Genomic DNA, 25,406 nt, shown 5'->3' on the forward strand with positions numbered 1-25,406 from the left:
GTTTATCATCTTTGCTGCTAAGGAACTGAGACATTCCTCCTTGTTATCTAGTTTGTTGACCAATTCAGTCTTTGGAAACAAGTTAAATGATACCTTTCCAGGAAGCAACATGATTGTTTTGTTTTGACACGGTGATTATTGCTGGCAGGACAGAATCTGGGTGATGAATTTATATTTCTAGTAACCCTCTCGCAGTGTTTTTCTTTTCACTCTGCTGCCTGTAGTTATACTTGCTGCCATCTAATTTTAATCATTTTCCGTGATTAGTATTTGACTCATTTTTAATAAATCTGGATTTATAATACACATTCATTTTCCCTTTGTGAACCTAGTCATAACTCTCAAGGTGCTTAGCTCTTAGCAGCTCAGATTTTGTGGGTGATAAGTTTACTGATTGTGATTAGCTTTACTGATATTGCAAAATTCTCAAATAAAATGGCAAGATTGATGCCTTGGTTTTCATTACCATCTAAAATTGGGCACATTTTTATCTTAATCTTTCTGCAAAAAGACTAATAAATTAGATCATGTATAGCATTCCTAGACATTGGATATTCACAATTGTATTGTTGTATCTACAGTGTAGTCTATATCTATGTGACATGAACATCCATTTAAAAATGTATGTGAAACCTTGCTCAAGCGACCTCAGATTTGAGATTTCAGTAAGGTGGAAAGCGGAATTCGATGTTCCTGATGCAAATTCATGATTCAGAATTAAGTGGGAAAATAAGAACACAGGCCTTTAAAAAAACAGAAGGACTTAAAGAAAATGTTCAACTTAATCAAAAATCTCTATAGTCCAATAATACCTAATTTAAATTTGAATTTAAATTTCAATCCTGCTGTTTGACTCCGTTTGTTCTGTCTGTTCATTTAGTCCCTTGTGAAACCATTGGATTGATACTTTGCTTCACTATACTGTAATTTCTGTTTGAGGATTAAAATCTAAATTCCTGAAGAAGGCCAAGATTAAATTATTACTTCCTATTGAATTTCCTGTCTGTCTTGGCCTGTCCCAAAAGAATCTAATATTTCTCACAGCCAGTGTGTTAATTAGAAATAATTGGAATGTTCGGGTCTTCCGGGAGTTGGGTGCGGTAGGGATGATTTTATGCCTTGTAGGGATGATGGTATTAAATGCTGAGCTGCAGTCAGTAAAGGGCATACTGATGTATACACCTTTGCTGTCCAGATGTTGCAGGGATTGGAGCGGAGATGGGCAGGATGGTGTTGGTAAACCACGGCAGCGTGTTGCAGGCTGTTTACAAAACTTCTAACTTCTCTTCTGAATTACTCTCACTGCAATCTGCAGCTTGTAATTTCCCTTTAAGCAAAACAGTTTTGAACAGTCACAATGAACAAGCGATTTTGCGATCTTATGAAGGACCCAGCGGTGCAGCTACGGCACCGTGAAGTGGGCAAAGGTACATTGCCGTGGCCGGAAGAGTGGGGAGGACTCCAAGCCAGACTGAAACGCCAAGGAGTGCAAGTTCCTCTACCCAGCATCTTTTTTAGCAAACGTACAGTTGCTGGAGAACAAGGTTGAGGACCTAAGGGCAAGATTGCAGTTCTGGAAGGAAATGGGCTGTCTCCAGACACGCAAGATACGTTGCTGATAAGGAGCTGGTGGTGGACCTGAGGAGGTCTAAGGCACCAGTGACCTCTGTTTCCATCCAAGGGGTCAGTGTGGACATGGTGGAGGATTACAAATACCTGGGGATACGAATTGACAATAAACTGGACTGGTCAAAGAACACTGAGGCTGTCTACAAGAAGGGTCAGAGCCGTCTCTATTTCCTGAGGAGACTGAGGTCCTTTAACATCTGCCGGACGATGCTGAGGATGTTCTACGAGGCTGTGGTGGCCAGTGCTATCATGTTTGCTGTTGTGTGCTGGGGCAGCAGGCTGAGGGTAGCAGACACCAACAGAATCAACAAACTCATTCGTAAGGCTGGTAATGTTGTTGGGGTGGAACTAGACTCTCTGACGGTGGTGTCTGAAAAGAGGATGCTGTCCAAGTTGCATGCCATCTTGGACAATGACTCCCATCCACTCCATAATGTACTGGTTAGGCACAGGAGTACATTCAGCCAGAGACTCATTCCACCGAGATGCAACACTGAGCGTCATAGGAAGTCATTCCTGCCTGTGTCCATCAAACTTTACAATTCCTCCCTCGGAGTGTCAGACACCCTGAGCCAATAGGCTGGTCCTGGACTTATTTCCACTTGGCATGATGAACTTATTATTATTTAATTATTTTTGGTTTTATATTGCTATATTTCTACACTATTCTTGGGTTGGTGCGGCTGTAACGAAACCCAATTTCTCTTGGGATCAATAAAGTGTGTCTGTCTGTCTGATAGGACCCGAAGGCTTCTTGATACTCAGTATGTACTGCTCTGCTGATTCGGAGAAGGCAAAAGATGGGGATCTGTGCAGCTATCTTCAGTACGATTATTGCTGATCCTGTCCATTGTGTCCACTTTCTCAACTGATTTTTAACCTCCTGACACTTATGATTGTCCATTCGTTAGTGTACTCAATGAGCATCCGCTGAATTCCGAAAATTGCACCAAGGAATGAATGACACATTTTCCTTGGATCTAGACCATCCTCTTGGTTGAAACAACCTACTGGCAATCTTCACTGTCAAACCTTCCAGAATCTTGCATATCTCGATGATATTCTTGATCATTCTACTGGACGTTAGTATGCAGAGGCCTATCTTTCTTACTTTCCTGTGGAACAATCCATTAGCTCGAGTAGATATGGTCTGTACTGAAATGACTGTAAGCAGGAATATCCTTCATTTGTTTTGGAGATGAAACTGTACATAGCACTCCAAATGAGGATCCAGCTGGACTGACTAATTTTTATAGATGTGCAGTAAAGAACATTGTGACTTGTTACATTACCTCTTGGTTTGGAGGCTCCATTGCACAGGATTGAATGAAGCTGCAGAGGGTTGGAGACTCACCCAGCTCCATCGCAAGGCCTCCCCACCATCAAGGACCTTCATTAAGGACCCTCACCACCTGGGACATTCCCTCCTGTACATTTCACATCACAGGTCACTGCTGGTAATAAATCTGGTTCCTGGTAACTTAACTGATTTAATGAAAATCCAAATATACTAATTACATTATTTCTCCTCCATATCAACTCAACTAGTTACATCCTTGGGGAGCTGTGTTAGATTTGTCAACTTGATCTCTGGTGTACCTTTTTTTTTTAGCCTCCTCTTTGCTGAAATGGGATGTTAAATATTCCCTGCTGAGACTGTTCCAGAATCTTGAAAATTTTGAAGGGTCAGCATTTATGTATTCAGTGTCTGCATGAACCTGGGATGCTGGCCAGTGTATCTAAAGTATTTGTCTGGTTTTAGTTTCATTACAAAAGCTGCTGGGAAGTACTGTATTCATAATTAGTCATCAGATTATGCAAGTCTTTGGCTAGTGTCCATATTGCAACTAAACTCCAACCCATGAACACTACCTCATCATTTTTGTTTTGCATTGCTTATTTAATTTAATTTTTAAAATATATTTCTTATTGCAATTCATTTTTGTTGTACTGCTGCGAAACAATAAATTTCATGACATATGTCAGCGATATTAATTCTGATTCTGCTGTTGTCTGTGCAGTCCGCAGAGATATTGGAAGCTAGCACACGGTTTTACTTGTGTGCTTTCTGTCTTAAGGATAGTACAATCCCTAATATAGTGAAATTTAAATAATTTGTGTTTTTTTTTAAAGTTTGCAAATTCCATGAGCTGTGAAAAATGGTAGCTTTATACAGTGTTGCTCAGTTTTGTAGAATAATATTGCAGCAATTCACTTCCTCCAATATGCTGCGGCTTTGTATAGCATTAATTAAAAGATAATGTTCAGGCTTCATTGGGGAGGTGTAACAAATGGTGTAATGGAGTGCTGAAGCAAAAATGCATGTGCAGGCTTCTGGAAAAGTAAACTAATTTTTCAATTTGTATGTTGTGAAAAATAGATCATTAATCAACTAGACATATATAACTCACCCGGCCTTACATATTCATGCCTTTGCATGCTTCTGTGTTCACATCTTATATAATATAATATGCAAGTGGAAGTACATTTGTGGTGTGGGGACTGAAGTTGACTTGTAACTGTAATGCAGACATAAAGATAATGTATGAGGGGTCCAACCTGACAAGTGGATATTTTTGGTGAAGTCCTGTTCCTGGTATTTGGATGTAGATTCAGGAAAATGTATATTCACTAATTTGCCCTTAGTAGTTGTTTTTTTGGTGTGCACCATGTTTCATTCTTGAACTTTTTTATGGTTTAAAATACTGAGCATGATGTCCTGGAGAAAAAAAGTTGAAACAATTAACAAAGAATATTTTATGAATATTTTCTGAATGAATTAGAGCGCTTAATTGGCTTGAAAGCTGCTGCTGTTATTACTAGTTCTGTAAGTGCAATTTGCTCGTAAATTACATTACTTATTCAATTAACTTTACTTCTGTGCTGGTTTACCAAAACTGTTTGATACCCTTATTATTGAGTCCTGATTAAGGAACTAAATATATCTAATTTTAACCTGACGCAGAACATAAAACATTAGAGGGTGTTATATTTGCTTTTGGGTCCAAGAACACCCTTGTGGCTGTCGCACTGTTCATGGTTAGAGATTCAAACTGATGAACAGATGTGTTGGAGTAATGACAGATTGCTCAGATTGCAATATAAGGCCTTGCCTGATGTTGAAGCATTAGGGCTAACAGATTGTGCCAATGTAGAAAGTAAACGCTATTTTCAGTTCCAGTGAATGTATTCTGAGCTAATACTTGAAGCCGTTTCTGATATTTGAGGTGTTCGCTCCACTCCTATCTAGGATGAATCAATTGTAGTTACTTGGAACTACTTCCTAACTGGGCAATAGTTTGAAGTGTCCATTTGAAGTTTGAAGTGAAGATTCTATTTTTTAACAATTAAATATGCATGTAGGCACTTTAGTGTCTCGGACCTGTTAGGCATTTGATGAATTGGTTGATTCATTACCTGTCCCATTTCTTTCAATTCTAGGGTAACAAAAACATATAAATCTCTGATCTCCAATTAACTGTTGACTTTGCATCAGTTATCTTTTGTTGAAGAGTGATTCAGCTTAAATTCCCTTTGTATAGAAGAATACAATAATCATATTTCTGAAAACAAGATGGATGGTTTTCCCCCTCAGTGTCACATTCATATCCTTTGATTCTTATAAAAATCCTTTAATCTCTTTTAAAAAAAGTGACAGAAATTTTACGCATTTTTTAAACCTGCCCCTCCCCCAAGAAGATTTCACATTTTTGTATTTGACATTCCACCTACACTTCATAAGTGTGGGACAAGAGACACCAGAATAGTCCAAAAATGTTAAGGACTTGGGCACATGGAATATAATGTGAGAGGATGGAGGTGAAGTAGTCACTGTGGTTTTTAAAAAATGAAGACATTGTAGGGTTTTAGAAACTGAGTGTTTTATATGATATAAAGTTCAATAAGTTTTTAGGTAATGAAGGAGTCAGACTGCAAGAAGAATGCAGGAAGTGAGAGTGAGGCAGACGATTGGGTGTGATCTAATTTAATGGTGGAGAAGGCATGAATGGCTGTAAGGTCCACTATGGTTTTCTAGGAATTCAAATGCCATGAATTTTAGCCGGATTATTGAGGGACAATGAAAATTCAATCTTCATCCCCTCAGTTTTTATTATTGTTAATTAAAATTGGTCCTTGGATGTTTGAAACAGTAATTTCAACTGTTTGCAGTTCATTTATTAAAATTATTTATTTTCTTTACTAGGAAGTTACATGCAGAATGAAGCAAAAAGTCGATCATAATTCCCCAATGACCCTTAAGCAATTAGCTTTTGTAGTGATTTCAAGCATTTCTTCGTTTTAGTCATTTCAAATTTTGTCAGCAAGGTTTTCCTGCTGTTAAAACTTAAAATGTCTGGTTGTTAATTATATCTCGGTATCAATTAATAGCTGTATAACATGTTACGGTAGTTTTTATTCTTTAATCATCTTGGCTAGATCCTGTAGTTTATTGAGAAATGATCAGGAATAGCTGTCATATATAACTGCAGTTTCATTCCTGGAGTTCCTCTGTGAAAGAAAAATAATTCTACATTCTTTTTCTAAGTGCCCTGTTGTTGTATTGGTAAAGTGGGTTGAAACAGGAAAATAAAGCAATTACAGTCATAATTACACCATAGTTTATGGAATAAAGCTTGCTAGGTTCTCAAAAACTTGCTTATTTAATGATAATCGTAGATTTTTATGATCTATGATTTGTGTAAATGTGTAATAGATGTTATTTTTCATTTCCAACAGGATCCTTCTTGATGGTTGATTCTTCCCAGCACATGTCAGGAGAGAAATCCCGGCTCTTGCTTCCACTCATGAAAGAAAATGACACTCACTGCATCGATTTCAGTTATTGGCTGTACAGTAAGGATTACTCAAATCCAGGAACGCTGAACATTTTTGTCCGAGTGAACAAAGGAGCTCTTGCGAATCCCATTTGGAATGTGACCGGGTCACAGGGAAGGGAGTGGCATCGGGCTGAGTTGGCAGTGAGCACTTTTTGGCCGAATGAGTATCAGGTAATGGTGAATAGATTTACTATTGTTCACATACCGAGGTACAGTGGAAAAACTTGTTCTTGCACCCTGTCCATATAGATCATTTCATTACAGCAGTAATACAGTAACAGATAAAGTGCAGTGCAGGTAGACAATAAGGTGCAAGGCCACCGCAAGGTAGATTTATTTAGTTAATTTAGCAATACAGTACAGAGTAGGCCCTTTCAACTCTTTGCAACCCCACAACTCCGATTAAAGTGAACCTAATCGCAGGACAGTTTACAATGATTAATTCACCTACCTGGTGTGTCTTTGGACTGGAGCACCCAGGGAAAACCCATGCATTCCACGGCGAGCATGTACAGAGAATCCTTACAGAATTGCGTCGGAATTGAACTCCGAGCTCTGGAATGCTCGGAGCTGTAATACCTTTGCGCTGTCTGCTGCACTGTTGTGCCCAGTTGTGAGGTACTCAGGGACAGTGGGACGAAAGCTCTACTTGAGCTTGGTGGTATGTACTTTCAGGCTTCTGTTTCTTCTGCTCAATTCGGAGGGACAGTGGGCTCTGGAAAAGTGGAATGCCCGGTGCCGGGTGGGGTCTTTGATTATTTTAGCCGCTTTACCGAGGCAGTGAGAAGCAGAGACAGAGTCCGTGGAAGGGAGGCTAGGTTCCATCAGGCGCTGTAGCTTCTTACGGTCGTGTGCAGAGGTGCTGCCGTAGCACACTGTAATGAATCTGAATAGGATGCTTTCCATGGTGCATCTATAAAGATTGGCGATGGTCAAAGGGGAAATGCCTCCTGCAGAAGTAAGGCTGCTCTGTGAGCTTTCTAGGCCATGACTATATGTGGTTGGACAAGTGCAGGCTATTCATGATGTCCACTTTGAGGAGCTTAGTTCTCGACTCTCTTGGCCTCAACACCTTTGATATAAACAGGATTTCTTTTGTTTGGTTAACATTGAGGGAGAGACTATTGTCATAACACTGTATCAATGGACTCTCTTATCTTCTTCCTGTACTCTGGGATTCATCATTATTTGAGATGTGGCCCGCTGCAAAGGTATCATCTGCAAAACTGTAAGTAAAGCAGAATGTGGCCCCACAGTTGTGAGTGTATAACGAGTAGAGAATGGGCTGATGATGAAGCAAAAGTGAACGTTTAATTTTATTGTCTAAAACCCAATTAACTGTTATTCAAAATTCCTCTACTTGTAACTCATTACATGGCTTGTCAAACCTGATGGAGATTTACCAGAACTCAGTGTTCAGTTTAAAATTAACTTTGGGAATACAGCAATATGCAGATCAAGCATGGTTTGCAAACCTTATTCATGATAGGTGCCAATGCTCTAGAGATAATTCTGTCATCAAATTGGCAGTGTTTCACTTAACTACAATATTTTAACGATTTGTGCCTAAATATAACAAGTGAAAATGTATGTTGCAAAAAAATCTACTGAAGATGGCCCAGTAATTACATACTTCAGGGCTTATATACATAATTATATAACTCCTCCCTTGAATTGAGGTGCACTCTGCCATCTTTTTTTTTACCTTTGACCTGGGATAAACTTTGGCCTATTGTTTGTTTCCAAGACCAGCATTAAGGGTTGTGGCTCTTTTCATCTAGTTGTTTAAAAAGACCCATCCATGTCTAAATTACAACTATAATAGACTATTCCAATTCTGTACTGTGGAGAAGATGTTTCCATTAGTATGAGAGTTTAGGATCCTAGGACAGCCTCAGAATAAAGGGGTATCACTTTAGAATTGAGATGAGGAATTCTTTCAATCCGGGGTTTGGTGAGCCTCTGGAATTTGTTGCCACAGAGTGCTAAGGCCATGTAATTGGATGAACTTAAGGCAGAGATTGCTAGGTTCCTGATAGCTAAATGGATTAAGGATTGTGAGGAAACAACAGGAGAATGGGGTTGGACAAATTGATCAGCCATGGTTGAATGATGGAGCAGACTCCATGGACAAATGGCCTACTTCTGCTCTTATATTTTATGGTCTTCTGCCCTGCTTCCCTTTTACATATCAATGACATTTGATGTGTTTTACATCTCTGCAAGCCAATGTCCTAACTTAAAAATCATATTGGTGCTTGTAGTCCTTACGTTGCATCTTGATTAACATTTTGATCTTTGTTTATAAATATTACTGTGGCTTCTTCCTCCTTTTCCACTCTCATTTGCTCTATCATTATGACCTGCCTCAAAATCTGAACTTTTCTAATTCCATGTTCTTAAGCATTCCTAATATTAATTGTTCCAACGTTAGTGGTCAGGACTAGGCCTTCTGATCCCAAGCACTGGAATCCCTCTCTAAACTTCTCCACCTCTTTTAAACCAAACCTTGTGCTTTTGACCATTTCTCACAATATCTCGGAATGCTTTCCAACCTATCGTAGTCACTCTTCCAGAACCACTCACTTCATACTTCCCACTACCGCCTGCCTGAGACTGCAACAGACAGTTACAAATTAAAGCAGTGCACACAAGTAGCTGGAGGAACTCAGCAGGCCATGCAACATCTATGGAAAAGAGTAAACAGCTGACATTTTGGACGGAGACCACTAGACATAGGAGCCGAAGTCGGCCATTTGTCCCAATTGAGTCTGCTCTGCCTCCTCAACCCAATTCCCCGGCCTTCTTGCTGCAACCTTTGATGCAGTGTACAATCAAGAACCTATCAATCTCTGCCTTAAATACACCCAACAACTTGGCCTCCAAGCTGCCTGTGATAACAAATTCCACAAATTCACCTCCCTCTGGCTAAAGGAATTTCTTCACGTCTCTGTTTTTAATGGACGCTCCTCTATCCTGAGTCTGTGCCCTCTTGTCTTAGACTCCCCCACGGTGGGGAAACATCCTTTCCACATCTACTCTGTCTAGGTCTTTCAACATTCAAAAGATTTCAATGAGATCTCCCTCTCATCCTTCTAAATTCCAGCAAGTACGGACTCCAAGCGATCAAATGTTCCTCATATGATAACCATTTCCTCAGGTCTGGGGGAAAAAAGATGAGAAGTCAGAGGAAGAAGGTGGGTGGAGATGAGGAAGAAGCACAAGTTGGTAGGCGATGGGCATAACTGGGAGGGGGTGAAGGGTGAGATTAAGGGTTGGGAAGTTGATTGGGTAAAGAGATAAATGGCTGGAGAAGGGGGAATCTGATACGAGAGGGTAGAAGATCATGGAGGAAAGGGAAGCGGGAGGAGCACGAGAGGGAGGTGATGGGCAGGTAAGGAGATAAGGTGAGAGAGGGGAATGGGAAAGGGGGGAGGGTGGGGTAATTACTGGAAGTTCAAGAAATTGATGTTCAGGCCATCAGGTTGGAGGCTACCCAGAAAGAATATAAAGTGTTGCTCCTCCAACCCAAGTGTGACCTCATAGTGGCAGTAGAGGAGGCCGTAGACTGGCATGTCAGAATGGGAAGTAGATTTGAAATGTGTGGCCACCAGGAGGTCCTGCTGTTTCTGGTGGACGAAGCATCAGTGCTCTATGAAGTGGTCTTCCGATCTATGTCTGGTCTCACCGATGTACAGGAGGCTGCACCGGGAGCACAAGATACAGTGGATGACCTCAACAGCCTCACAGGTGAAGTGTTGCCTCACCTGGAGGGTCTTTTTGGGGCCTTGAATGGTGTGAGGAGTAGGGGTAGGGGCAGGTGTAGCACTTGTTCTGCTGCAAGGATAAATATCAGGAGGGCACTTATTAAATCAGTTTAATGAATTACATCCTCTTAACCCTGTGAGTGTACCCTCTTTGCCCTGCTGCCTTAGATAATTGACACCATCAACCTTATACAACACCTTGGCTTCACTATTCACATACTAAGACTACTCTTGCAAGGGAACGAATAATGCCGCAGCACAGTCACAGTGATAGAGGATTTAAATTGTGACTCTCTGATTCAGTCTCGGGCAAGGAGAAGGATGAAGTGAGCACCTAGGGAGCAGTTTATTGCAACGATGGAGGGTATGAACAGAGATATTACAGCAAGTAATCTAAATCTTGTTGATTTAGAAATGTAGAATAATAGGGTTAGTGTTTTATTTTCCTGCTGCTTGGACACCCAAATTTTTATCTCCTGTTTGATGGCCAGATTTTTATTTGTGGGACGGTGGGTTCTGCTGCTGGAAGGTGGATGATGATACTGGTGTTAATTGTATGGTGCTATATTCAGCATTACAAAGAGATTTTGGTCTAATTGCTAGTTTCAGCTGAAGGCAGTCGTTTGACTAAGATCTTCCATGGAGCAGGTTTTTCCAGTTACTACCTTTCTGTACTGTTGATTGAAATGAACATGTGCTTATTTTCAATGCAGCCTTGAAGTGAAAACAATGGGTATATTAATTGGAGGTTTGTGTTGCCTTCAGGTAAATTGGAGATGGTGGGTGGGGAGAAGAGGACTAATTGGATTCCTTTTGGTAGCAAAACGAAATGGTTGCACTTTGACTTAGCGTAGCAGTAAGGTATACTCAGCGTTAGTAAATCTGTTTTCCGGCAATGCAAGGTAAGGTCTATTATACACCAAGTGTGATACTTGTTCTTAAGATTAGTAAAGATCCCATGCCTGTAAAAGGTTTTATCCCTTTTAAGTTTAGTGACTGGCTACAAAGGGAAAAATGCATCGAGGACATTACCATGGTTTAGCTGGCCGCACCTTCAAGGTGAATTGTCCCAGGATTAAATCTGGATGGCTTCTTGTACGCTGGGTTGAGCATCAAGCTAGCAGCAGATATATGCTAAAGAAACAGCAAGGTTCCTGTTGGATGCACCACAAGGTGCGGAGAGGGACAACAACATTAACCACTATACTGCCAGAAACCATGGTTAACTGCATTGGTTTATGCACTGCTTAGAGATCTGGACATTGCCTTCAGATCTGGGGAACTCTTTAAGTTCAGCATGAGCTATGCTATCGCATGCCATCAGGAAAGCAAAGCAAGAGTACTCACAGAAAGTTCACAGCCACGTTTGTGACACCAAAGGCAAGAAGTGCATGTGGCAAGGTAGGCGAACAACAGCAGATTACAGACCCACCCTGAAAGTCAGCAACAGCGACGCCTTCCTGATAGGCCGAGTGCCTTCTATGCACAACAATGAATTATGTGATATCGAGAAAAGCCCCCTCTCTCAATGAGGAACAGGCACTCTGTTTGGCTGTCAGCATTTAACACCATCATTCCCACAATCGTGATTGAGAAGTTGCAGAGCCTGGGCCTTTGTACCTCCCTCTGCAGTTGGATTCTCGACTTCCTAACTGGAAGACCACAATCTGTGTGGATTGGTGATAACGTATGCTCCTTGCTGACGATCAACACTGGTACATGTCAGGGGTGTGTGCTTAGCCCACTGCTCTACTGTCTGTATACATATGATTGTGTGGCTAGGCATAGCTCAAATACTATCTATAAATTTGCTGATGATACAACCATTGTTGGTAGAATCTCAGGCATACAGGAATGAGATATGCCAACTAGTGGTGTGGTGCCACCACAACAAGAGCTGATTGTGGATTTCAGGAAGGGTAAGACGAAGGAACACATACCCATCCTCATAAAGGGATCAGAAGTGGAGAGAGTGAGCAGCTTCAGGTTCCTGGGTGTCAAGATCTCTGAGGATCTAACTTGGTCCCAACATATTGATGTAGTTATAAAGAAGGCACGACAGCAGCTATACTTTATTAGGAGTTTGAAGAGATTTGGCATGTCAACAAATACACTCAAAAACTTCTGTTGTTGTACCGTGGAGAGCAGAAGGTTCTAAATCTAGTCAGCTCCATCTTGGGTTCTTGCCTACAAGGTACCCGGGATATCTTTAGGGAAAGGCAGCGTCCGTTATTAAAGACCTCCAGCACCCAGGACATGCCCTACTCTCACTGTTACCATCAGGTAGGAGGTACAGAAACCTGAAGGCACACACTCAGTGATTCAGGAACAGCTTCTTCCCCTCTGCCATCTGATTCCTAAATGGACAGTGAAGCTTTGGGCTTTTTCTTGATCCTCACTTTTTCTTTAAATATACAGTATTTCTGTTTTTGCTCATTTATTTTAATCTGTTCAATAAATGTAATTGGTTTACTTGTTTATTATTATTTTAAAAATTTTATTATTATCCTTTTCTTTGCTAGATTATGTAATGCATTGAACTGCTGCTGCTACGTTAACAAATTTCACGTCACAGGCCGGTGGTGATAAATCTGATTCTGATTCTGTGCAGGATCCTAGCCAGGGTAAACCCATGCACGGCTGCAGGGCTGGACAACATATCTTGTTGGGTGCTGAGAGATTGTGCGGCCAGTTACCAAAGGTCCTAATGGTCATCATTAATATCTCTTTACAACGCTCCACTGTTCCTGCAGGCCTCAAGGTACCCATCATTCCAGTGCCCATGGTAGCTGGCCTAACAATTACTGCCCAGTGGCACTGATCTCAACAATCAGGAATTGCTTTGAGTGGCTGGTAATGAATTTTATAAAATCTCGAATTCTAGCTACACTGGACCCTTTCCATTTCACCTGTGCACTGATGATGCCATAGGCTTGGCCCTCCTGTCCCACAATGCCTCATGTGTCAGGTGGTTGTTCATCAACATAGAAGGCATTCAGCCTATTGAGTGAGGAGTTGCCACTGTTGCTGATACGCAAGATGGACTTGTAGCTTGTTATGGTTTGTATACCTTGCCACATTTGCCGAGTGTCCCTGGTGTCACAAGAATGCCTGTGAATTTTCTGCGAGTCACACGAACATCTTTAGAGGCTGGTGGGTATAATGTTTTGATTGGGACTCATCACACCTCTCCATGGCTGGATCTGGGACTTCTTGACAGTTGACTCCAGTCGGTCTAAGTTGGGAGTAACATCTCAAGCTCCATCATGCGGAGCATCAGTGCCTCCCAGGTCTGTGTGCTCAGATCGCTGCTGTTCGTGGTACTGACCTGGGACTACATTGCCAGGTCCAGCTCAAACTACATCATCAAATACGTTGAAGATACAACAGGGAGGAGGTAGGACAGCTTGTCAAATGATGTGAGAGCAACCACCTGAGTCTCAATGTGGACAAGACAAAAGAGATATATGTGGACTTCAGAAAGGTCCATTTTACATCAGTGACTCAGCTGTGGCGGGAGTGAACAGCCCTTGGTGTATACATAACGGACGATCTAACCTGCACCCACACAGCTCTCCATTAGTAGCGTCTGCACTTCCTGGGGAGATCGAGGCTTGCTGGGCTCTCCACTCCCACTCTAACAACCCACAGGAGCAGCATCGAGCATGTTCCATCGCTGTATCGTTGTACGATATGGAAGCTGCAAGAGATCAGACCACAAGACGCTATGGAGGATGTGAAAACCACCCGAGTGTGCCATTTACCAAAAGCGTTATATTAAAAGGGCCCGAGATGTTGTTGAGGATTTGTACCACCCGACCCACAATCTCTTTGACCTGCTGCCATCAGGAAGCAGTTACAGGAGCATCAGGACTAGGGCTGCCAGACTGGGTAACAACTTCTTCCCTCAGGCTGTGAGGCTAATGAATACGCTGCATTCACTGAGCTCTTGTCATTACAACAGTGAGCTGTTTACTGTTAACTGTTTACCTGTGCTGTGAACTACTTGCATTTTGAATTATATTTTATTAACTTATTTATGGTATAACTTGGATTTGTGTGATGTGTTTTGTGGGTGCACCATGGCTGAAAGGAATTTTGTTTGATTGTATATGTGTACAATTCGATGACAATAAACTTGAACTTGTATGTGTTGCTATGGATATATTACTTCCTGCAGCTTCTGCCCCCAAATGATGCCCATCTCGCTCTCTTCTGGTAAATGCCAAACCCGCTCACTGCCCTAGATTAATCTAGTTTTGGCGTTCAACCCCTTACCCACATACTTCCCCTCAACCAGTTAAAGATTTTGCAGTACCTCCTCTTCTTGTGCATATCTCCCATCTACCCTTCCTTGTCCTCTGATATGGAGTATTGTTGCACAGTGAGGGACCAGATTATCGCCTGCACATTCTCTTTTAGTTCTTTGTCCTTGTCCAGTTATATTAGTTATACTTTGTACAAGAAAAACAATTATTTGTTGTAATCTCCTGGTATAGTTGAGTGCTAAGAGGTGGTGCTTTGACTCCTTTTTATTGGATATTAAAGAATTTTAAGGATTATCTGGTGTTTCCTTGGCACAAATATTTCTTGCCATAATATAGCAAACCTGAATTCCTTTCAGGTGTTGCTGTGCTGGCTGAGAGCATCTGGGGATTTGTACTCGTAACTGAAAGCAGCAGTCGGAATCAGATTTAATATCACCAGCATATGTCATGAACTTTGTTAACTGCAGTAAACAACCTCTGTTTTTACCTCTGATGGTGAGGATCAGTATTGGAGCTGAAGCTGGTTGGTTCTACATCCCAGCCTTGAGGAGTTCTTGCAGTAGACCAAGATCGAGGATTCCTTAATTTATTTAGTTTTCAGAGAGCGGCCATCACTGATAATCCCATCATTTCTTGCCCATTCCTAATTGCTCTTGAGAAGATGGTGGCTTACCACCTTCTTGAACAACAGCCAACTTTCTGATGAAGATACACTCTTCATCATACTCCTGTTTATACTCATGTATATACTCAACATGAGTTCAATGGTGAAGGAATGGTGTTTTTGTGCCAGGTTGGAATCTGGACTCGATGTTCCTCTGCATCTGCTGAGGTCTCGGGTTGGAACGGGGTTTTGGAGATGAATGCTCTCCAGCAGCCATAGCCATTTTCCTTTGACCCCAATCCAGGGAGAGTCTTAATTGCCATGAACTCTGATGCTAATGTCACATACCGTCAAATGCCTGCCTTGAGGTTAAGGCAGCTGTTGCCCCCTCATCAGTGCAGATTGGTTCTGCCCTTGGTTGGCCAAAGTTGTAATGCCTGGAATTGTGTGGATCTTTCAGATGTAAACTGAACTTCCTCTTGCCGAGATCAGAGTACTCCAACTCCACTAGAGGTCCAACAATCTGTCAATAGAGTATAGAAATTATCCAGGATAAGAATACTGTGTGATTGATCATCATTCTCAATCAATCACATCTCTGCCTGTAGTTTTTGTTATCTGTGAGATGAATTACAGTAAGTCGGCAAAGATTCATTGACAGCTGTTCTCAAATGCAGGTATGGGCAAGGATAGCAAATGCATTGGAACTGCAAGCTTCCTTCATTTTGCATGGTACGGTGTGATGGAAATAAGACCATAAGACATAGGAGCAGGATTAGGCTATTCAGCCCATCAAGTTTGCTCTGTCATTCAAACATGGCCTATTGATTTGCTTTTCAACTTCATTGTCCTGCCTTCTCCCTGTAACTTTTGATGTCTTTTCTAACCAAGAATCTGTTGATCTCCACTTTAAATTTACCCATATGACCTGGCCTCCAAAGCCATCTGTGACAATGAATTTCACAGATTCACCGCCCTCTGGCTGAAGAAAGTTCTGCTCATCACTGTTCGAAAGGGACATACTTGTGTTCTGAGGCTGTGCCCCCTGGTCCTGTGACTCTCCCCCACTATTGAAACATCCTCTTCGCATCCATCTAGACCTTTCAGTTCTTGATAGGATTTAATAAGGTTGCTCCGTCATTCTTCTAAACTCTAGTGCATACAGGCCCACTAAATTAGATCTTTGATGACCTTTAATGCCCTCACCCAACATAGATTGTCATTGCAGCCAAGGTTATTTCCTTAAATATAATGATTGGCTCTATAAGTCTACGTAAGCAGTAACTTAGTTATGTCACCATTCTTGCATTATGGCTGTATCAAAGTTCCAGCACTCCCTACCGTACAGCTCTTTCTGAGTATCTTCATGCACAGACTGCACTGGGTATGAGAAGTTCAAAGCAAATTGATTATCAAAGTACATCTATGCCACCGTATCCAACTCTGAGATTCATTTTCTTGTGGGTAATCACAATAAATAAAAGAAACACAGTAGAATCAGTGAAGGATCACACCAACCAGGGCAGACAACAACCGATGTATTAAAAAAAAACTCCGCAAATACAAAAAAGGGAAAAAAGAAATAATAATAATAATAATAATAATAATAAATAAGCGATCAATGTTGAGAACATGAGAAGAAGAGTCCTTGGAAGTCGCTCTGTAAGATGTGGAAACAGTTCAGTGATGGGGTGAGTGAAATTATCCCCTCTGGTTCAAGAGCCTGATGATACCTGCTCCAGAACCCGGTGGTGCGAATATTGAGGCTCCTGTACCACCTTCCAGATGGCAGCAGCTAGAAGAGAGCTTTACCTTCGATGATCATGGTCCTTTGCGGCGGATGCTGCTTTCCTGTGCCAGCACTCTGTGTAGATGCGCTCATCATGGGGAGGGCTTTACCCAAGATGGACTGGGCCATATCCACTCTCTTGTTGTTTTTTCCGTCCAAGGGCACTGGTGTTTCCATACTAGCCCATAATGCTACCAGTCAATATACTCTCCACCACACATATATGAAAGTTTGTCAGAGCTTTAGATGACATACTGAATCTTGATTCAAGAAGAGGAGTGGGAAAAATAAGCTGACATTAGCTGAAAAGCTCTCAACCCTTTAACTGATATAACGACTACCTATAGAAATTGCATACATTGATATTTGTAGTCTGTGGGAAAGCTGCCGGTAATTTAACCTCAAGCAGTAAGTTAACAGACTTGACAGTCCCAATGAACATACATAACTTAGGTGAGATGCCTAAGGTGTAATTGGCTTGCCTAATTTGCAAGTGAAACCTAAACCAAATGTGTCTAGCCTGCTGAATTCTAAGTTTGCAGAAAAAATGTGTTCAAATTATATTTTTTGTTTACACATGCTCTTTGATTTCATGTCGGGATAAAACATGGTCTGTACATTTTTAGCAACTGGAAGCAGAAATGTTAGCTGTTTTTTTTCCCCTTTTTATTTCAAACCGCAGGGTGTTGAGATTAATGGCAGAGCCCAACTTGACTGAGATAAGCTTATTCAGCTTAAAACTTAGTCTTTAACTTGTTTAGCTTAATGTAGCAATCAATCAATGCTTTTGATTCCTTAGTAATCTAGGGATTTCTGTAGTGCCTAATCTTTACAGTGACATTATACAGCAGTAGCTCTGTTAAAAATAGTGACATTGTTGATGTGACCTTGAGGCATACAGATACCTAGAATATTGGAACAGGAATGTGGTGTCTTCAGGATAAATGACACTAATCCACATTTAAATAAAGCTCCAAAAATCTGACCACCAAAAAAAAAATTAGATTGTGGTCATCTAAAATTATGCTAAGTTACTATAATTCATTCTCAGATTTCTTTATGCTTGCTGACCTATACATGTGGCCCCCGTTTTTCGAACGTTTGCTTTACGACAACTCGCTGTTACGAAAGACCTACATTAGTACCTGTTTTTGCTAACCAAGGAGGATTTTCGCTTTTACGAAAAAAAGGCGCCCGCTTTATATGTGTGCTTACCCCGAGAAAGACTACCATGACCGTGAAGCCTTGTGGGGGCAGTTGTGTGCGCACACGTGTACGTGCTGATTTTTTTTTCTCTCCAAATCGATTTTGGGTCGCTGTCTTCCCGATTTTGATGTGAAACTATACCATACATACAATATTTCTACTTTATATAGACTGTATATCATATCATTCCTGCTTTTACTATATGTTCGTATTATTTTAGGTTTTATGTGTTATTTGGTTTGATTTAGTAGGTTATTTTTTGGGTCTGGAAACGCTCAAAAAATTTCCCATTATAAATTAATGGTAATTGCTTTTTTGCTTTACAACATTTTGGCTTACAAACGGATTCATAGTAACATTCTACCTTTGGATAGTGAGGGAAACTTGTAGTGGATTCCGATTCGGATTTTAAAGTACTCTTGGACCCTGAGATATAGGAGCAGAATTGGGCCACTGGATGTTCCTCTGCCATTGCGTCATGATTGATCCATTTCCCTGTCAGCCCAAACCTCCTGCCTTCGCCCTGTATCCATTCATGCCCTGACTAATCAGGAATCTATTACCCTCTTGCTTAAATATACCCAAATTACTTGGCCTCCACAGCCGCTTGTGGCGATAAATTTCACAGATTCACCACTCCCTGGCTGACGTGATTCCTCCTCATCTCTGTTCTAAATGGACATCCCTCTGTGGTGAAGCTGTACTCTCTGCCTTAGACTCTCCCACCATGGGAAACATTCTCTTCACATCCGCTCTATCGAGGCCTTTCAACATTTGATAGGTTTCAATGCGATCTCCCCTCGTTCTTCTGAATTTCAGTGAGTACAGGTCCGGAGCCATCAATCCTCATATGGTAACCCTTTCATTCCTGGAATCATTCTCATGAAACGCCCTTGAATCCTCTCTCTCTCGAAAAAGAGGGAATCTGCAGATGCTGGAAATCTGAGCAGCGCACACAAAATGCTGGAGGAACTCAGCAGGTCAGGTAGCACCTCTGGGAAAAAAGTACAGTCGATGTCTCAGACTGAAACTCTGATGTCAACACATCCCTTCTTAGATAAGGTGCCCAAAAATGCTCACAATACTCCAAGTGAGGCCTCACCAGTGCGTTATTAAGCCTCAACATCACATCCTTGCTCTTGTATATGTAACCCTCGGACTTGCCCACTCACGTTCATCTGGGGGAATCAGCTTTCAGTCCCGCCAAACAAGATATTCAAGTTTGGGTGAATGCTGTGTAATGTACTCCCAATCACAAACCCACAACGCAAAATATCAGGCAGTGCACCATCTGCCATTAAATGATAGACTTTATGAATCTTAATCTGAATATAGGGTTAGTATGAAAATCAACAAAACAAATAAAAGGGCACAAAGTTAAAGTCCCATATCAGTTGGAGCTCACTCAGCAGGCATTCCTCCACCATCGATCTCCGCCGAATGTCGCGACCCTCGGATTCCACTCGCTCATCGGGATCTGGCAATATCCACTCCTCAAATCCAGCACTCCAAACCTCTTCGCACCACTCAGACAGGCCAGCGCATCCCCGACCTTTGGGACCGTATACTGGTCAGGGACGGTGCACCTGTTCAGAGTCCTATAGTCCACACACGTGTACCTTCCCGTTCTTCCGGGTCACTACTATTGGGGACGCCTAGGGGCTTCGGGACTCAGTGATGATCCCAGCTTTCTTCAACTTCCTCAAATGCTGCCGCATGTCTTCCACGTCTGCAGGGGCCGGTCACCGTGACCTCTCTCTAAACGGGGTGTCCTCGGTCACCCAGATGGTGTGACGAGTGCTCTTGGAACCACCCACATCAAACTCGCCAATGGAAAAGACATCTTCCAGCTTCAACATCTTCTCTACCAGCCTCCATTTCCAACCTGGCCGCGCCAGGGAGTCCCCAAAGTTGAATGACTCAGCGGTCAACTTTTCCCCCTTTTTCAATAGTGTCTCCCCGGGGCACTAGACACCAGGGGCATCCCACGCTTACAGTAGTGTTCCTGATGATCACTGCTATCCTCCTCGCCTGTACAACCGAGGGCTTCTGCAGTTCTCACCAGTACCCCAGCAGGAAATCCCGACTCCCTCTCGTGGTCGTCCACTAAGAGGGCTTTGCCCTCAGGCACTCCGGGAAATCTGGGGTTCCCCATCACACTCGCTACTTCCCTGGGCCGTAGCACCCTAGGCTTCGACTGGGTGCACCACACAATCCCTCGTTTAAATTCGGTATCCATCCCAGTGCGGCCACGCACTCCCTCAAAAGCAGCTCGAAACACTGGGTGCACAGACAAGGTCCCCAAAAATCTCTCACCTGTTGCCTTCTCCTTGCAAGCCCCCATGAGCCTCCTCACAAGTGGGGGTTTGGTCCCCTCCAGAATCGAAACGCTGCCCGTCTCAACAGGGTCCGGACAATCCAGCACTAATGTATCAAGAACCTCAGACACTCCCACATCGGCCTCCGAGAACTCCCGTTTCATTGACAAATAACCGTCATACGGGTAATCACCAGCACTGATACCCCAAATCTCCAGTGCATTGAATGGTGTCAAGGGTAAATGCTTCAGATACTGGTTGTAGAACGAACGGTACAGTAACATGACCTGCGAGCCAGTGTCTAGTATGGCTTTAGCATAGATTCCCTCTATCCGTAACGACACACTGGAGCGTAGTCCCACTAAGCCTTCAGGAATAGAGTCTTTTGCTTTCATGAATTCCTTGGTCCATTGCTGGGAACATGTTCCCCCAGAGACACCAGGCCATTCCCTCACTGGGTCTCCTCTTAAGTTTCCCCGACACCTCTCCCTGCTTGGATACCCGTGGGCTCGCTCTCCGAGGGGCTTCCTGCCGCTCACAGTCCCGACGGAAGTGTCCCTCTTTCCCACAGTTCTAGCACACGCTACCGGCCGCCCCTCTTCTCGCAGAACCCCGGCCACCCACGCCCTCTACGTCGTCCGTCCTCTTGGTGGGGGGGGGGCCCTCTCTACCAGTCCTGTCATACAGAGGGTCCTCACCTGCCGTGAACCTCAGTGACCTCTCAGTTCTCAGCTCTACCCCCATCTCCTTTACCACTTCCCGGGTTGGGCTGGCCCCGGTCACTTCACCACAAGGCGCTACTACTGAGGACTGCACCCTGCTGATGGAGTCCTCTCGTGGGCCCGATGTGTTCTCCTCCTCCCGCACCTCTCTGATCAGCTGAACAAATGATGGAGGGGGGAGTGTTTTTTGGGACTGCCGGAGACACCAAGTAATTATGTCCTGGGCTTGGGCACCCCTGCTTACCTGGTCCATCCTCAACTGATCTACCTCAGCCGGCTGAATGATATTCTCCCCCCCCCCCCCCCCCAGTGCCGCAAACAATTTAGCTGTCTCTCTAGCTGAAAAAGATACGTGGAAAGCTTCTCCCCTTTCTCCTGACGCGTGGTTTGAAACCCCCCCCCCCCCCGCCCCAGGAGCTCCAGTGTGCTCCTGATCAGACCAAAAGGCACTCTCCAATGCGCCTAGACACTGAGCAAGAGAAGCAGAGGGCTGGTCAACTTTCACGCCTCTTACTAACTCAGCCGCCAACCCCCTCAAACTTTCAGCCAATCTCTGTTGCTTATCGTCATCAGAGCACTGCCACTCACCTAGCAAATGAGAGACCTGCTCCACCCATGTCTCATAATCCTCCTCCCCCTCTGGGAGTGGGCGTTATGCCAGAGAAAATCCTTGGCTTCCGGCGGGGACCCGCTGCCTTGTTTGCCAGGGAGGTAATGGCTGATGCCAACTCAGAACCCTCACCCTTCACTGGGGGACAGGGACTAATCAAACTTTCCAAATCCAGCCACTCTTTGTCCTCATCCCTGAGAGATGATAGAACCCTGCCTCTGAAATCTCCGCCCCCAGCTGCGGGCAATTTAGCTTGTGACCCACCCTGCTGTGCTCCCTTCTCCTCCTCCCGGACAGTATGGACAGGCCACAGCCCAGCCTCACCTGGGTCACCAATAGACACTGGCAGTCCCACCGTCGTTATGTCAGCTCTAGTCTGAACTAAAACACAGTCTGAGCCCAAGGTTTCATCAAACTTTCGCGCTACGACTTCAACCTTGCCGACAGCTTTAACCATACTCAAACATCGAATTAACAATTCATTCAGGGTACGAATATCCACCCCACTCAACATGCACGCATTAATTACTGGTAACCCCACAGAGGCACACCAGCGTTCGATCCTAGCAGCATCCATACCAGCACTAATTTAAACAGAGCAATCATACAGCATCTAACGGAGTCAATCCAGGACGTAGCCCTCGGGCTCGCCCAGCTCCTGTTCGTCTAGGGAAATCAGCCTTCAGCCCCGCCAAACTGGGTAATCACATTTGTGTGGAAGCTGTGTAATGTACCCACAGTGCAAAGTATCAGACAGAATGCCATATGGAATTAAACGATAGATTTTATGAATCTTAATCTGAGTATAGGGTTAGTATGAAAACAAAGTAAAAAAAAAAGGGCTCAAAGTTAAAGTCCAATATCAGTTAGAGCTCACTCAGCAGGCATTTCTCCACCATTGATCTCCGCCGAATGCCACAACCCTCAGACCCTCTGATCCCAGTATACGCCGTCCAGTGGTCTACCCGCGCTCTCCACACGCGTCCGTCCTCTTCACCTCGATGAAAGCCCGCGGAAAACCCTGTCTCCCAGGCACAGAAGAAAGAATAACATTTCTCCCATTGGATAGCCACCCGTTATCTCTAGTTATAACACAAACATTGCTGCTACAGAGAAACCATTACCTCAGCAGTTAACAGTACAGAGAAGCCATTACATACAGATACTGTTCTATATTTTACTCTTCTTGATATCCCTCCATGGCCTTGCCTCTCACAATCTCAGGATATCTGCAGTCATTCAGTTTTGACCTCTTGATCGTCCATATCTATATCCACTTCAGTGATAACCACAATCCATTTAGCTGCTTAGACTCTAAAATCTGGAATTCCTTCACGGGACACTTGTTTCTTTACTTCTGTTTTCGTGTTAAAAATGACACCTGAAATCCATGCTCCACTTTATTTGGTAACTCTAATGGCCTGGGCTGTTTTGCAACAATAAATGTCTTGTGCGCATATTTTTTATTAAAAGACAAAAATACCATGCAGAACTTCCAAAATTAGTGTAAATCAACTCATCCTAATAGTCTCAATGGTATTTCCATGAATTTTTCCACGTAAGCCTTTCGAATGTTTTGTGATGACCAGCAGCTCAATCTGTTTGTCCACCTTCAGTAAAATTCCTCGCGTGGTGTATTTAAGAATGTTAGAATTTGGCATTTGCGAAAAGTTTGCACTGTTATCAATCAGTGTTTATTTTATTTATTTTGTAAAACGGTGGGATAGGCTTTTCCAGCCCTTCATACTGCGTTGCCCCGCAACATCAGACCACTCTGATTTAACCCTAACCTAATCACAGGACGATTTACAGTGACCAGTTAACCTACCCGGTACGTCTGTGGACCGTGGGAAGAAACGGCGCATTCTACAGGGAGGACGTATGGAGACTCCTGATAGGGGGCGCCGGGATTGAACCTGGAACCCAATGCACTTAGCTGATATAGCGTTGCACTAGCCGCGACACTACCGTGGTGCCCAGTCCTCTCTCGTGTTAATCCTCTCTCATTCGCCCATTGTTGGGTTAACCCTCAAAGCTGTATTATATTCATGTTCCCAGCCCCTTAACTCACCTTGGGTTTGTATGCATTACACTTGCTCTTCCTCCGTCTCAGTCAAGTGGAGTTTTGAAAAATGTTGATAGAATTATATCTTGCAGTAACTTAAAAGTTTACTGCAGCAGTGCTGAGATTTGATAAGTGCCAAATGTGGTAGATTGGTTTTGACAGTCAAGCTGAAGGAAAACTGTACTCTCAAACTGGCTCCTTACAGCTGCCAAAATAGTTTTTAAATATGGTTATACAAATTTAAATGAGAACTCTCCCTGTCTATAACTATCCACAAATGAAAAGTTACACAGATGGCGGAAATGTATGTAAATTATAATGTCTTTCTGGCAAGACCTTTAAAAAGTGAAGTACTTTGCAGGAAAACTGAAATAAAAAGGTAATACACAGGCCTACTGGTAGCCATGGAGAGAAAGCATGAGGGAGGTATTGGTTTTATTAAAACCCAAGACAATGCCTGTTTTATCCTTCACAAATCTCCGTCCTATTAATTCCTTTAATAATAAATTGCTACTTTCTAGTTACTAACTCTTAGAACAGGTACACCCGGTCAAAATGCAATTCTTCCACTTTTTTATTTTGACCCTTACCAATAATCAGGGTTCTAAATAATCCTACCAGGTAAGGCAACGCCTCATATGGAAATCCATTGGTGTCATTTATTGTAACTGACACTGATGGGGCGGCCTCCTCTGCATCGGTGAGACCCGACGCAGATTGGGGAAGCTCTTTGTTGAGCACCTTCACTGTATGTGTTGGAACAGTCAGGATCTTCTGGTGGTCAGCCATTCCCAAGGCTGATACGTCTGCCCATGGCTGACCCAAAACAGATTTGGAGAAGGGGCACCTCATATCCTGACTTGAATAGTGTCCAACCTGAAAGCATCAATATCAATTTCTCTTATTTTCTGGTAATCAATCCCGTATTCTACCTTTCCCTTCCCCAAGTTTTCCCTTACCTCTCATGATCTGCTCATCTCCTTTACCTTCCTCTCCCTGGGTTCCATCCTCCTTCCCAGTGTACCTTAGACTGTGGTCCCGGCCTATCAGATTTCTTTTTGTTCCTTTACCTCTCTCACTATCAGCCCCCAGCCTCTTGCATCATAGCCCCCCACCTCCTACCTTCCTGCCTTTCCCCCCCTCCCCTGATTTCATCTATCACCTGCCAGCTTGTGCTACACATGTATTTAGGCTTCTGCCCTCTTACTTTCTAGCCTGTTGGAACAAGTTTCAGCCTGAAACATGGACTGTTTATTCCCCTCCACAAGTACTGCCTGACCTGCTGAGTTCCTCCGGCATTTTGTGTGCATTGATTATATATTTTCTCCTCCAGCTTTCCTTAACCCACAGATTCCCTTTTTTATTTAATCTCACTGTTTTGATTTCTCCTACTCTTATTCCCTGGAAGCAAAGATTTTTTGCTGTTCAAATTTCACTGTATTATCAAACATATATGTCACCACATCCAACCCTGAGATTTGTTGCTTTGTGGACATACTCAGTGAGTACAAGAACCACGATAGGATCAATGAAAGACCACACCTAACAGACTGGACAAGCAACAAACATGCAAAACACATCAAACTGTGC

General features: G+C 43.1%; 1 protein-coding gene across 8 annotated transcripts in view; it reads left to right on the forward strand.

Annotated features, from left to right (window-relative positions):
* ptprk (protein tyrosine phosphatase receptor type K) overlaps window positions 1-25,406 on the forward strand; it is a 641,623-nt gene that overhangs the window by 186,274 nt on the left and 429,943 nt on the right. For all 8 annotated transcript variants that reach the window (XM_073057328.1, XM_073057322.1, XM_073057320.1 and 5 more), the window contains exon 3: window positions 6,367-6,638. In XM_073057328.1, coding sequence (XP_072913429.1) covers window positions 6,367-6,638 — 272 coding nt within the window. The remainder of the gene's footprint in view (window positions 1-6,366; window positions 6,639-25,406) is intronic.

The sequence above is a fragment of the Hemitrygon akajei genome, chromosome 9 (genome assembly GCF_048418815.1).
Source record: "Hemitrygon akajei chromosome 9, sHemAka1.3, whole genome shotgun sequence".
NCBI classification, from domain to species: Eukaryota; Metazoa; Chordata; class Chondrichthyes; order Myliobatiformes; family Dasyatidae; genus Hemitrygon; species Hemitrygon akajei.